General features: G+C 38.6%; 1 protein-coding gene across 1 annotated transcript in view; it reads left to right on the top strand.

The window, feature by feature from the left end:
• LOC107294493 (contactin-3) overlaps nucleotides 1-13391 on the top strand; it is an 81889-nt gene that overhangs the window by 56649 nt on the left and 11849 nt on the right. Inside the window, exons 8-14 of the mRNA XM_015823726.1 lie at nucleotides 4551-4668; nucleotides 7020-7178; nucleotides 7266-7415; nucleotides 9051-9121; nucleotides 10806-11040; nucleotides 11192-11307; nucleotides 12205-12391. Of these exons, the coding sequence (XP_015679212.1) occupies nucleotides 4551-4668; nucleotides 7020-7178; nucleotides 7266-7415; nucleotides 9051-9121; nucleotides 10806-11040; nucleotides 11192-11307; nucleotides 12205-12391 (1036 nt within the window). The remainder of the gene's footprint in view (nucleotides 1-4550; nucleotides 4669-7019; nucleotides 7179-7265; nucleotides 7416-9050; nucleotides 9122-10805; nucleotides 11041-11191; nucleotides 11308-12204; nucleotides 12392-13391) is intronic.

Genomic DNA, 13391 nt, shown 5'->3' with positions numbered 1-13391 from the left:
GTGGCAGACATTGTTGAAAACAAATGAAGAAGCATTTCCTGGGGTAACAAAGGAGCCATTTCCTTATAACTGAAATCTATTTTCATTAACTAGGAGCTAAATCTGGTCAAGGTAAATCATAGATATTTGAGTATCTTTTTTTTCTCCTTAGAACCTTGACAGATTGATCAATAGCTTTAATGATCCTTAGTGCAATAAAGGTGGGTTTATGGTTGGTCACTTTGCTGATAAGGTCAGAAGAGAAGAACTGAAATAAAATGTTATCTGCACTGGGAATCCAAATACTCAGAAAAGGCAGTGAGAAACTGTTTCTATATTGTTGTCAAGAAAACATTATGGACATAGCTGAAACAATTAAACAAGTTTGGATACCAAATATTGATACAGTCAATAATGATGGCAATGGGGGAAGGGAGGGGGGAAGGGAAAGGGAGGGGAGGGAGAGGGAGAAATTGAAGCTGACAAAGCAGAAATGAACAGGAACTGGATGAGTTAAATCAGATTGTTACTATAAAGGATATGAGACCTTGTTAAGGTATGGAATAGCAGACATAAAATTGACATTGCTAAGCTCATAAGTAACACAGTTATACCTACTTAAATTGGTGGCTAATTCATTGAGAAACAGAGTTATACAGTTGTATGCTATGATTATAAATGTAGTGGTTTAAGGCTGAATAATTCTGTGACAGATTGCAGGAGGTAATCTAGAAGTGTAACACATCTACCACTCATTACTAATTGCTTATTACAATAAAAAGTTGGAAAAAAGATGAATCTCTAATTATAGGACAATTTCAATCATAGACTGTAAATATAAAGGCGGGAGTATAATAATCTTGAGTTTTACAAACAGAATTATTTATTTGCTGCTAATACTGGCTTAAATGAATATGAAGGCACACTCTACACCTAAAGATCAGAGAAAGGATAACAGTGGAATTAAATTAATTGCATGTTAAAATATAGAAGATAGAAAACTTCAAGTCAGCCAAGATACTTCCAGGTGTGGATTATAAACAAACAATACATTGGGGTCAAATGTATTGGTTTAAATGACAGAAAAAAATATGCCATCAAGATTTGATTTTGAGGACATGGTAAACCTCCATTTAAGTATGAGTCAGCAGTGTGGTGCAGCTGCCAAAAAAAAGCCCCCTACCCAATCCTAGGCTGCATCAACAGAAAAATACCATAAAGTTCACACGAAGTGATGGTATTTGGAATACTGCATCCAATTCTGGTCAACACAATACAAAAAATATGCTGAGGCCCTAGAAACAGTGCAAAGGAGAACAACAAAGATTATAAGGGGTCTGGAGGCTAAATCATACAATGAGTGCTATGTTTAGCCTAACGAAGAGAAAGATTAGGGGAGACCTGACAGAAATCTTATAATACTTGAAGGGTTGTCACAGGGAAGAGGGGATCAATTTATTTTCCATAGCACCTGAGGACAGGACAAGAAGTAATAGGTGGAAGATAAAGAGAGATCCATCCTGGAAATAAGGAGGAATTTCCTGCCAGTGAGAACAGTTAGTCAGTGGAACAGCTTGTCTGCTGAAGTCATGGGTACTCCATCACTGGAGGTTTTTAAGAAAATATCGGACAACCATTTGTCCAGGATGGTATAAGGACTCCTGCCTTGAGCAAGGGTTGGATTAGAACAGACATGTCAAACACAAGGCCCGGGGGCCAGATGTGACCCACGAAGTGGTTTCATGTGGTCTGCGAAGCCATCCTGGAAACAGTGAGGGAACAGCCCCTGCTGCCTTGGCCCTGGACCAGGCTGGCCGGGAGCCAATGTACAATTTTGTGGTGGCCATCTATGCTGAAACACATTCAGTTTTAGCTCTACAAGGCCGTCTGGAAACAGTGAGGAACCAGCCCTTGCCACATTGCCCCCGCCCCCTGGGTGCATGCTGGGGAGGTGTCACCCTTTGTGAGGAATGAAGAAATGCACCATCGTCTGGAAGTAGCCAGCAAATGGCCCTCGCCTACTTCACATATCCAGCTTGATGGGCTCCGGGGGAGGGTTTCAGCAGGCAGCGGGATGCTGTCCTCACAGCGCCGAGAGGCTGAGCTGGGCGGTGCAAATCCAAAAAGAAACATGAGGCCACCCAGCTCCCAGCCTGCCCGGTTTCAGCAGGCAGCGGGGCACTCTCCTCACAGCACTAAGAGCTGAGCCAGGTGGCGCAGATCTGATGAGAAGTGCCATGCTGCCTAGCCCCCAGCCTGCCCAGTTTCAGCAGGTGAGCTTTGCACCGCCTGGCTCAACTTCTCGGCGCTGTGAGGAGAGCACCCCGCTGCCTGCTGAAACCAGGCAGGCTGAGGGCTGGGTGGCATCGCGCTTCTTTTTGGATATGAGCCGCCCGGTTCAGCCTCTTGGCGCTGTGAGGAAAGCACCCCGCTGCCTTCCGAAACCAGGCAGGCTGGGGGCTGGGTGGTATTGCGCAGATAACGTTGACTCTCACGCTGCTCATGGCCTCCCCTTCCCCAGAGCCCACCAAACCAGATATATGAAGTAGGTGAGGGCCATGTGCTGGCCACTTCCAGGCAATGGTGCATTTCTTCATTCCTCACGAAGAGTGACACCTCCCCAGCTGCATTTCTTGCCTGTTTTTCTCCCTCCCTCATCTCAAATATTTTCCCACCACTCTGTACTTAGGAAGGAAGGAAGGAAAGAAGGAGAGGGAGGGTCTGAGGGAAGTCCTGCCATAGTCCTGCCCTGCTGCCCTTTCACCATCCCCTTGCCCCCTCCTCCTGGCCTATCCTGGGGGTCTCCCATCCTATTGCTAAGGAAGCTTTGGATACAAAGCCGGGTCTCCTCCCATGGAGAGGGAATAGGCCTCCCTCTGACTTTGCCCTCGTACCCATCATAAGCAACCTGGGTAAGGAGAGCAAGCACAGCAGCAGCAGCCTTGAGGAGGAGGTAAGTGCAGCTGGGCGCTCCCTTGGGGAAGTAGGGCTGGCCTTGGTGTCACGGGTGCTCGAGGGCCAGGCTGGGCATTTGACCTCTGCTGCCCAGGGCTCTGGGCAGCCTGCATCACCATCCAGTCCCCTCCCCATGGCCTGAGAGGAACAGTGAGGCTCCTCCAGTGGACCTTGCCTTGGCACTTGCCCTGGTCTCACCCCTTTCTGCCAGAGACCCTCAGATCTGTCCCACTGCTGCCCAGGTCCCCACAGGCACCCTTGACACGAATTATGTAGAGCTGGCCATGCCCACCCAGTAGGCCACACCCATTCCATACCCACCCAGTAGGCCGCACCTACCCTGGCCACACCCACCCAGCCCCCCGAGGGCAACCACATTGCTGATGCATCCCTCAATGAAATTGAGTTTGACACCCCTGGATTAGAAGACCTCCAAGGTTTCTTCAGCCCTGTGATTCTATGACATACAGTTAAATCATAAGATCATAGCAAGGAATAGATTTAATTGATTTAACGTGTGAAGGAGACCTGAGAAACAATGGGAAGAAATGAGAGATATTGTAAAAAAAAAGGGAGAAAAATCCCAAATTTTCAGAGAGAAAAAAGATCCAAGTCAGTTTTGAAATAACCTGTCATAATATCCAGGGAAAGATAGGATGAAAGTCTTATGCAACACAAAAACGATAAAGCAGCCAAACAAGCCCTGAAAGATCAAAAATAGACTTAGAGGTGAACCTAGAATAAAATCTTATACAGATTTAATAGATCATGCAAAAATAAAGTATGAATGGTAATTAGAGATAAAAAATAAATAGGACTCATGTAGTTAGCATCTTTTTACTTATCTTGGCTTGCCACTACTTAGTTGTTTTGCTTTGATGCAATTCCCCTCTGGGGAGAAGATCAAAACAAAATAGGAATTGAAGGTACTTGCCTTTCTCTCCATAACTATCCTCCTATGGTTTTTTTTTTAGCAATGGATACATCCTTTCCCTTTTCTTTCTTTTATTACTGATATAGTGGGGAAGGCTTTTTGATTGGTTTTAGCTTCAGTGCTTTAGTCTTCTTTCTGCAGATGTTAGTTAGTTTGCTGGTATAACACCTTGGTGATTATACCCATCTTCCACTCTCTAAACACAGATCCCCTGTTGTTCTTAATTCAATTGAAAGTTACCAGAACATCCACAGCAACTTCCTAAGGTGTCTCCTCCACTTTTTCTCTCATTAGAAAAAGAAGTATCCAATTATCTTTGGTATCTTGTTTTCAAACATTTTGACCTGGGTATTTCTTTCCACACAAACCCGGCTGGTGATTCTCTAAAACTGTTGAAATGAGCTTCCTCAATCTAAGGGGCATACTTGACTGTGCTCAGTTTTTCCAATTCTCTCCCAGAAAATATCACAGATGCCAAGAAAAGATACAACGAAACAGCTTTTTACCTTTCGATTCAGAAGTACTACACTCGCATGTTGCTTATCACTGCACTGTGTTACTTTCTGGCTGAGGGCTCAGCTTCTACTCCACTGTCTCTTTATCTGAGGAAAAAAGTTTTAAAACTGATCAGTTATATTGTAATCAAAGCTAATTGTTACCATTTTTTTATTCCTCTCAACAGAGTGCATCTGGAGACTTAATGATTAGAAATATTCAGCTGAAACACAGTGGAAAATATGTGTGCACAGTGAAGACTGAAGTGGATAGTGTATCATCTGCAGCAGATCTTATAGTACGAGGTATCTTTTTTAAGGAATACCATTTGGAGGTATCTAATTTCCTCAAGTAGAACATGAGAATGAATCTCTTTTAGCCACAGTATAGATTACAAACATACACCACTTTGTATGTATTTGTGCAAATGAAGGCAAGCAATGACAACATAGTAACTTGTTTTAGTGGAAATGACATTTTATTTTATTTGTATCCCGCCTTTATTATTTTTACAAATAACTCCAGGTGAACACATCCAACACTTCTTCCTCCTCCTTTTTCCCCACAACAACAACAACCTGGTGAGGTGAGGTGAGCTGAGAGAGAGTGACTGGCCCAAAGTAACCCAGCTGGTTTTCATGCCTAAGGCAGGACTTGAACTCACAGTCTCCCGCATTCTAGCCTGGTGCCTTAATCACTAGACTAAACTGGCTCTCTGACCAGTTCTCCTTAAGAGTGAACTAAATACATTAATTAATTCTAAAAATAAAAAAATAATTTAATTATAAGGGTTCAAAACTATGTATTTTAAGTATTTTCTACAGGCGAAGGAACACTTTTTGGTTCTATAAGACTGAAGGTCTTGCTATTAAAAAATTGCCTTAATGAATTGTACTTCCAAACATCCAGTGTTCACAGTGTCCATATTCATTCCACTATTCCCAGCTATCTAAATAATACTCAGGGGCATCCTTTGATAGGTAGGGAAAATATAATTAAATACAAGATTGGTGAATAGTATGTTCCCTAGCTGGTACTTTAGCATTTTATATTTGTGCAACTCCATCATTGGTTTCCACATAATACCTTCCATCAGCATTATTTTGTATGATTTGGTACTGCTTACATTTCTTAATATAATTGTCCCAAACCACAAGAGTATCTGTAATAATTGAAGTGACTATTGCATTTATTAATACCACTGCCATCTTCAGAAATGACCTGTATGAAAAGTCAGTCATCTTCACATTTGATTCACCTTGCTTTCTTACAGAAACGGTGCTTAATGTTTAGGTAAGAATAGTATTTTCCCGATCAAACTACCTGCATGTGTGAATTAATTTTGCAAGCTGCCTTGTTTAGACATAAGTATTCAGAACAGAGCAGTGGTTTGAAGTATAATCTCCATGTCCAACCTGAAGCTGATGATGCCAATATAATTATAATTTGTAGTGTGTTTTCCAGTATAGGCAATAAAATATTTTTAAAGTTTCCAATTACAAATATAAAACCAACCCTTCTCTATTTATAATGAACTAAGAAGAACATAACAACAACAACAATAGTAATAGTAATAATAGTAATAGTAGTAGTAGTAATAATAATAATAATAATAAGTAGTAGTAGTAGTAGTAGTAGTAGTAGTAGTAGTAGTAGTAGTAGTAGTAGTTAGAAGGGACCTTGGAGGTCATCTAGTCCAACCCTCTGCTCAGGCAGGAAACCCTATATCATTTTCAGACAAATGGCTATTCAGTCTCTTCTTAAAAACTTCCAGTGCTGGAGCATTCACAGCTTCTGGACGCAGGTTGTTTCACTGATTAATTGTTCTAACTATCAAGAAATTTCTCCTTAGTTCTAGGTTGCTTCTCTACTTGATTAGTTTCCATCCGTTGCTTCTTGTCCTGCCTTCAGGTGCTTTGGAGAATAGCTTGACTCTCTCTTCTTTCTGGCAGCCCCCCCCCCCCAGATATTGGAACACTGCTATCATGTCCCCCCTCGTCCTTCTCTTCATTAGACTAGGCATACCCAATGCCAACAACTGTTCCTTATATGTTTTAGCCTCCAGTCCCCTGATCATCTTTGTTGCTCTTCTCTGTACTCTTTCTAGAGTCTCAACATCTTTTTTACATGACTTGGAGAATGTGTTAAATGTGACCTTTCCAACCATAGAAAATTATTATTTTTTCAATGGGGCTTTAATTTACTGGGCTCTGCTCTGCCCTGATCCAAGGAAACTCCTCCTAGAAGGAAAGTCAAATCCCTAGTGCTGCAGTGCTGTCCATGGTGCTGACATTGTGTTAAGCTTCACAACAAAACTGCTTTAGATAACAGCTTATCAGATTGACAGATTCAGGATAGGATATTAAAGACTAGATTAAAAGACACAATTTAAAGGTAGAGAAATCTGAATAAAGATCTCAGAAAGAATGCATAATCTATTGTCCTCTTATTGATTTCCTTTTTTAGAGCTTCCTTTTATTACCATAAAATAACAAAACAATGGTTTGGTGAATGTACAAAAATCTCTTTTATTGCTCTATAAATTGGTTTATTCTTTTGCAGTGATGCAAGAATAAAAATCATTTGTTATTATGTGTTAGTGATTTTTAACTTAAAAGATCACAACCTACTTTAAAATGTGCTCTTACTGCATTAGGTTCACCTGGACCTCCAGAGCATGTAAAAGTGGATGAAATAACAGCTACAACAGCTCAAATTTCTTGGTATGAGGGCTTAGATAATCACAGTCCAATCACTGGCTACACTGTTCAGGCCAGGACACCATTTTCAGTGGGTTGGCAAAGAGCCAGAACAGGTAAAGTTTATAGCTATCCTTAGATATTTTATAATTCTTGAAAAAAAATGAGAAATTCGTAATTTCTTCCAAAATGTTTTATGACAGTTCCTGATGCCATCGATGGGAGAACATTCATGGCTACTGCAGTAGATTTAAACCCTTGGGTTGAATACGAATTTCGTGTAGTTGCCAACAACAAAATTGGAGGTGGAGAACCTAGTTTACCCTCAGAAAAAGTAAGAACTGAAGAGGCAGGTTAGTGGGTCTCTTTGTTTGCTTGTTTCATTGGATAATTTCAACATAGCAAATTGGTTTTTATTGTTTACAACTCTTGTAATATATTTTCCCACCTCGCTACCCAATCTGGCTCAAGTGTTGGAAGGATGTGTCAGATCAAATTGTTAATATTTTGACAGTGTATGCAAGGACAAGTATGCAAAATTACATTAATTTAAACAATCAAAAAAGAAGATTGATAATGCAGTGTTGCTATGCTACTGAGATTCAGTCAAATCAGAATCACCTGTCCTTTAAAGAAAAAAAATCCTTCCATAAGACAATATATTTAGCACAGCTTTCTGCTGGAAAAGTTAATGCATTGTTTTTGGCACCAATAAACATCTTTAGATGAGGCTTAACAAGTGGGTGTATCTTGCTGTATCCCCTTATTATAAGATAAGGGGAAACTAATTTGAGTCAGCAAGGGATGGAGATTACTAGAGCAGGACACTAAGTAATCTTGTTTGATGTTTAGCTCTGGAATATTATAAGTGGAGAGAAAAACTTACATTGGAATAATAAAAATTATTCTATATTGCAGTTCTTTTGCTAAAGTTTGGAAAAATGAAATTAAATGTAGATACAAGAGTTTCTACAAATGTAGATACAAGAGTTTAGCTCACAAAACCCTATTTTGCAATTTTAAGGTGTAAAGAACTAAAGTAGGTTTGTGTGATTATTGAACAGAAGTGTTATACAGGAATTTATTGCATAAGAATAAGATTTTTTCTTAGAATTTCTAATATTAATACTGCCAGTGCCTATATTGCTTGCGTGTCTTACACCATCTATTTTATCATATATGTGCATACATATATTCTCTCTGTTTTTTTCAGGATAGCATAATATAGGTAGTCCTTGACTTACAACCTCAATTGGAACCAGATATGTCATTACGGTCATAAGTCGAGACACTCACATAACCAGTATTTATTTTGTAAACAACATTTACAACATTTTTTGCAACAGTCATTAAGTGCATATGGGATCATTAAGTGAATGCCACAGTTGTAAATGCAAGCACATTCTTCCAAATGTGCACTTTTTGTTGGAAACTGCAAAAAAAAATCAGCAAGTTGCACAGTCACATGACCATGGAATACTGTAACCAGTCATAAAGGCAAGGCAGTTCCCAAGTTCTTGAAATGCTGACTGCATTTCAGGGGATACTTGTATGGCATGATTTTTGACCATGTCAGAAATTCTTTATTAACTGTAAAGCACACCTGCCAGGCCCATCATAATTCTGAATGGTCATTAAGTGGCTGGTCATATGTCAAGGACCACTGTACTCCCAATGCATGAGTTTTTTCCAACTGCTTCATGTAGATGTTAAATAAAGGGGAGAAACTGAGTCCCCACAATTAATGTCTACTACATTGATATGTCCTTCTCTATAGCCACCCACCAAAATGAGCCACTAACGAAGTACTAGAAAAAGTGCTTCTAATCTCCAACTCCTGGAAGTGGGGAAAAATACCATTATGATACTGAATGTTGCTCAAAGGTTCAGAATGTTGCTCAAAGGTTAATTGTCCTCCTGCCCCAACCCAGTCCTTAACAAGGTTATCAGCATATGACAACATGTAATGTTGGGTTTCTTCTTCACAGTTCCAGAAGTACCACCATCTGAAGTAAGTGGAGGTGGAGGCAGCAGGTCTGAACTGGTCATAACATGGGATGTAAGTCCTCCCCCTCCCTCTTCCCCTCCCCCTCCTCCTGTAATTCATAATTAACTAACATGTATTCATACATACCAGCATATCTAACTGTGAATGTGAATAACTAACAAATACGTATCATATCATAGGCTTGTTATGTACATCTTCTGTTTCTTTTTTTTCTAATTTGATATTTTACTGTGGTACAATTTTTCATACATTTATTTACACAGTTAGTGCAACATTCCATAATTTTATCCATGGTTTTTCATACTTGTTTAGCAATATCAAGTGGAGAATCCTGGGTCTATTTGTCTTAGCTCCACTGATCATAGACAGCTATCCAAACAGACACACAGAAGAGTCTTTAAGTTGTTTCACTAACACCACAATCTTATACAGAGAAAGGAAGAAAAGGGGTACTTCCAACCATAATATTTCCATTTACAAATCCTTAGCTCCTGAAAACAAATGAGAGCATAAGAACACAAACACTATTCTAGAGTAATGGGAAAACCTCATGTGGGAATGCCCTCCATTAAACTGAATGACTCATTCATATATCCATATTTTGAATTATATTCCACCTTCCTACCATATGAATAACTCCATAGCCTTCTTACAGATAAAGCTTATTGTAATGCTACTCTAATTAGGTTTCAATTCTATTTCACTAGTTACAATCTTCATCTTATGCTCCTTTTTTGATTTCTACCTTTTTAATATTTTTCCATCTTCTTTTTTGTAATTACAGTTATTTAATTTCTTTTTATATCCAACAGGGTGTTATGTCTTTAAAATGATTTTATAAGGTTTCTTAAGAATGAAATAGGTGCTGTCCATTCTTCCTTTTACTCATTTTACCAACTCTTCCTTTTAAGACATATGATTTTATTACATAGCAGTAAATTAAATATCTATTTGGTTTAATATTAGTCTGTTGTCTTACTATTTCATGTAAAGAAAGGTCTAATCTGCTTTATATTCTGTATAGACTCAGTTAACTACAGGTACTTAATAAGTCATTGACAATGTTCACTACATACGTTTATGCAGTATATCCTGTAGTTGTATTTTAACCTTCATTGAAAAGGCATAAGATAATGTCATGCCACATTTAATTTCAGGTTTTAATCAATAAACAACAAGGTGAACAGTCAACCTGAAGTCAAGCACTTGTTTAACTAACTTGATATATATTTTGTCATCAAAAGGATAGATTTAAAAAATTCTGACAGATTTGAAGGCATTGTAGAACAAACAGAGCATATTCTTCAAAGCTTTAGCTAAAATAACTTGGAAAACAGTAAGTCCCAGAGAACTATCTGTATGAAATTCCATGGGCTTCAAGGTCCTATGTGCATTCTTTCAGCTTTATTTAATATAGTGTCTTAGCAGTAAAAGCCATTTAAATATCCTAGGGGCTATTGCCAAATAAGTAAGGTTATGTGTAGAAGTACAGTATATTCTAAATTTTCATGTATTGGAGGTCATTTTTCCTTTACTAAACTGAAATTATTAGCATTCAGAAAGCTATGCTATTAAAATGGTTGATTAGAGGTTTTATGAGATCGCAAACCATTGTCAGATTGGAAGGTTACATTTCTGCAAGGATGATGATGATGATGATGATGATGATGATGATGATGATGATGATGATGATGATGATTTTGGTATCTTATTTGTATACCATCTATGTGTTTAGCCAGTTCCTGAAGAATTACAGAATGGTGAAGGATTTGGTTATGTGGTTGCTTTCCGACCCCTTGGCATTACAACCTGGATACAGACAGTTGTTACATCTCCTGATACCCCAAGATATGTCTTTAGGAATGAAAGCATCTTCCCATTTTCACCTTATGAAGTCAAGGTTGGCGTGTACAATAATAAAGGAGAAGGGCCATTTAGTCCAGTGGCCACAGTGTATTCTGCTGAAGAGGGTGAGTTACTGAATAATTTCATTAGGCATTTTATCTGCAAATGAATAATTAATTTCAGTGCAGACGTTTGAATTGACTGACAAATCAGTCATCTTAGATTTCTCTATTTTTTTAATCATTATTATTTTTTGTTCTTTGTTTCCTAACTCAGAGCCTACAATCGCTCCTTCTGGTGTTTCTGCAAATAGTCTCTCTTCTTCCACAATTGAAGTTACCTGGATTCCCATTCCTTGGAAAATGGGCAGTGGGAGATTATTGGGCTATGAGGTAAAACCAGATTTCTGTTGTACTTCTTTCTTACTCTGATGGGATGCTTTTCGCTTTCAAATAATTATTCCTTTGCAATAGTAAGCCTATGTTTGCTATTAAAAATCACCCATCCTGTCTCTATTTCACAATAGGAAAATGAGTCATGGAAACTTTTACTTTTTCCCCATTCTCCCACCCCTACTCCTACTTTCTGGAGGAAAGTTACTTAAATGGCTGATTCTTTAAAGTTGGAAAAGCAGCTTTTTGCTTCTGAACCTAGATGAACACATGGCCTAGCTGCAAATTAATCTGATCTTATGGGGAATATAAAAGCCAAATGTAAAAATTCACAGATTTTCATACACAACTTGAGTTTTGGCTTTTTTCCTGGCATTACACCAGATCAATTATAGCAAGCTCACTAAAACTGCACTGAGAATGAAAATTAACTGGCAACCAACTTCTATACATGCTTGGTTGGTATCTGCTGCATCTCCACCCATGAAAATCACACAAATGCATCCTGTATAAACCTGGTTACATTTAAATACACACTTGGAAAATTGAACATGAGCAAGGCCTTTATGTGATTTTTTGAAGTTTATTACAAAAATAGGTGCACAATTTGATTCTCAGATACACAATTTGATTCTGCTGTTTTTATCTACATCACAGTAGAAAATCTGGTATGCCCATCCAGTGGTAGATGTCTATTTAGTAAATATATCTTCCTCAAATCAAAATAAAACTCTTTTGGATTTCATAGGAATATATATTTTTCTTCCTAGTGTTTTTTTCCCCCACAATAGCCCGGAAACAAAACTGCATTTCACCTATTTTAATTAAGCAACAGATGACACCAAGCAATAGTGTCAACAGTGTGTTTTAAAGTAAGCTGTTACTTATTCCCTCTAGGTAAGATATTGGAACAACGATGGGCAAGAACAGTCTTCAAACAAAGTAAGAGCCACCGGAAAGGAGACATCAGTGAAAATAACAGGCTTGATGAGCAACTTGGTATATTATTCAGCTGTTCGAGCATACAACAGTGCAGGAGCAGGTCCTTTCAGTGCCACTGTCAATGCTACCACAAAAAAACCACGTAGGTACTTCAGGATCATTAAGAGCAGAAGTGAGAACCCACTACTTCCAAGTCAAAAATACCCACCTCTTTTTAAAAAGCATCTTAGAATTCTCTGCTCTGTTCTTTGGAAATGTATACATACTTGCTATCTCAGTGAATTAAAAATTACTCTTGTAACTTGTGGAAAAGAAATAACAATTTAAATATAATGCCGTGTATGCTACTATAGGGATTGTGAGATTGTTGTTGTTGTTAGTTGTGAAGTCATGTCCGACCCATCAGGACCCCATGGACAACAGAAAAGCAATTAGACTTCAATATATTCCTGCCCCAATATTCTCAATGCATTAGAAACATTAGTATTATACTGAAGGTAATTAGAAAGCCATGAATTCTAGAGCTTCATTTATTCATTAAAGCCTGGTCTTCCAGAACGTATTTCATTTTCCTCTGTATAAGGATATTTTTGAATTTCCATTGATTAAGAATTTGTGTACAAGTAGTCCTCAACTTATGACCTATTGCTTAGTAACCATTCGAAGTTACTATGGATTTCCTTAAAGATACTTTTGACCTGATTCTGAAGTTCTGACAGCCTCCTTCTCCTGCCCCTTGAGTCACATGACTGCATTTCAGGCATTCGGCAGTCGGGCACATTTATGGCTGCTTGCAATGTCCCATGGTTAGATTTTTACCGAAAACTGGTATTTACCACAATGAATAATTCACTTTATTTATTTATATTTATTTATAATTTGATTTATATCCCGCCCTTCTCCACACCGGACTCAGGGCGGCTAACAGCCTTATAAAACAACATACAACAAATATCAATTAAAACCAAATTAAAAGAAAATATTCGTAAAGGCCTAGTCGTTAAAATTACCCTTAAAATTACCCTTAAAAACCCCACTAAAATTCCCTAGGCCAATCCCGCTTGTTGGAAAAGCCATGTCTTTAGGGCGCGGCGGAAGGAGGGGAGATCCGGGATCACCCGGATCTCTGGGGGTAGTTCGTT

The sequence above is a fragment of the Protobothrops mucrosquamatus genome, unplaced genomic scaffold, assembly GCF_001527695.2.
Source record: "Protobothrops mucrosquamatus isolate PMUCROS unplaced genomic scaffold, P.Mucros_1.0 scaffold1968, whole genome shotgun sequence".
Classification (NCBI taxonomy): domain Eukaryota; kingdom Metazoa; phylum Chordata; class Lepidosauria; order Squamata; family Viperidae; genus Protobothrops; species Protobothrops mucrosquamatus.
Note: the sequence above shows the minus strand (reverse complement) of the source record. Positions and strands in the feature narration are given on the sequence as shown.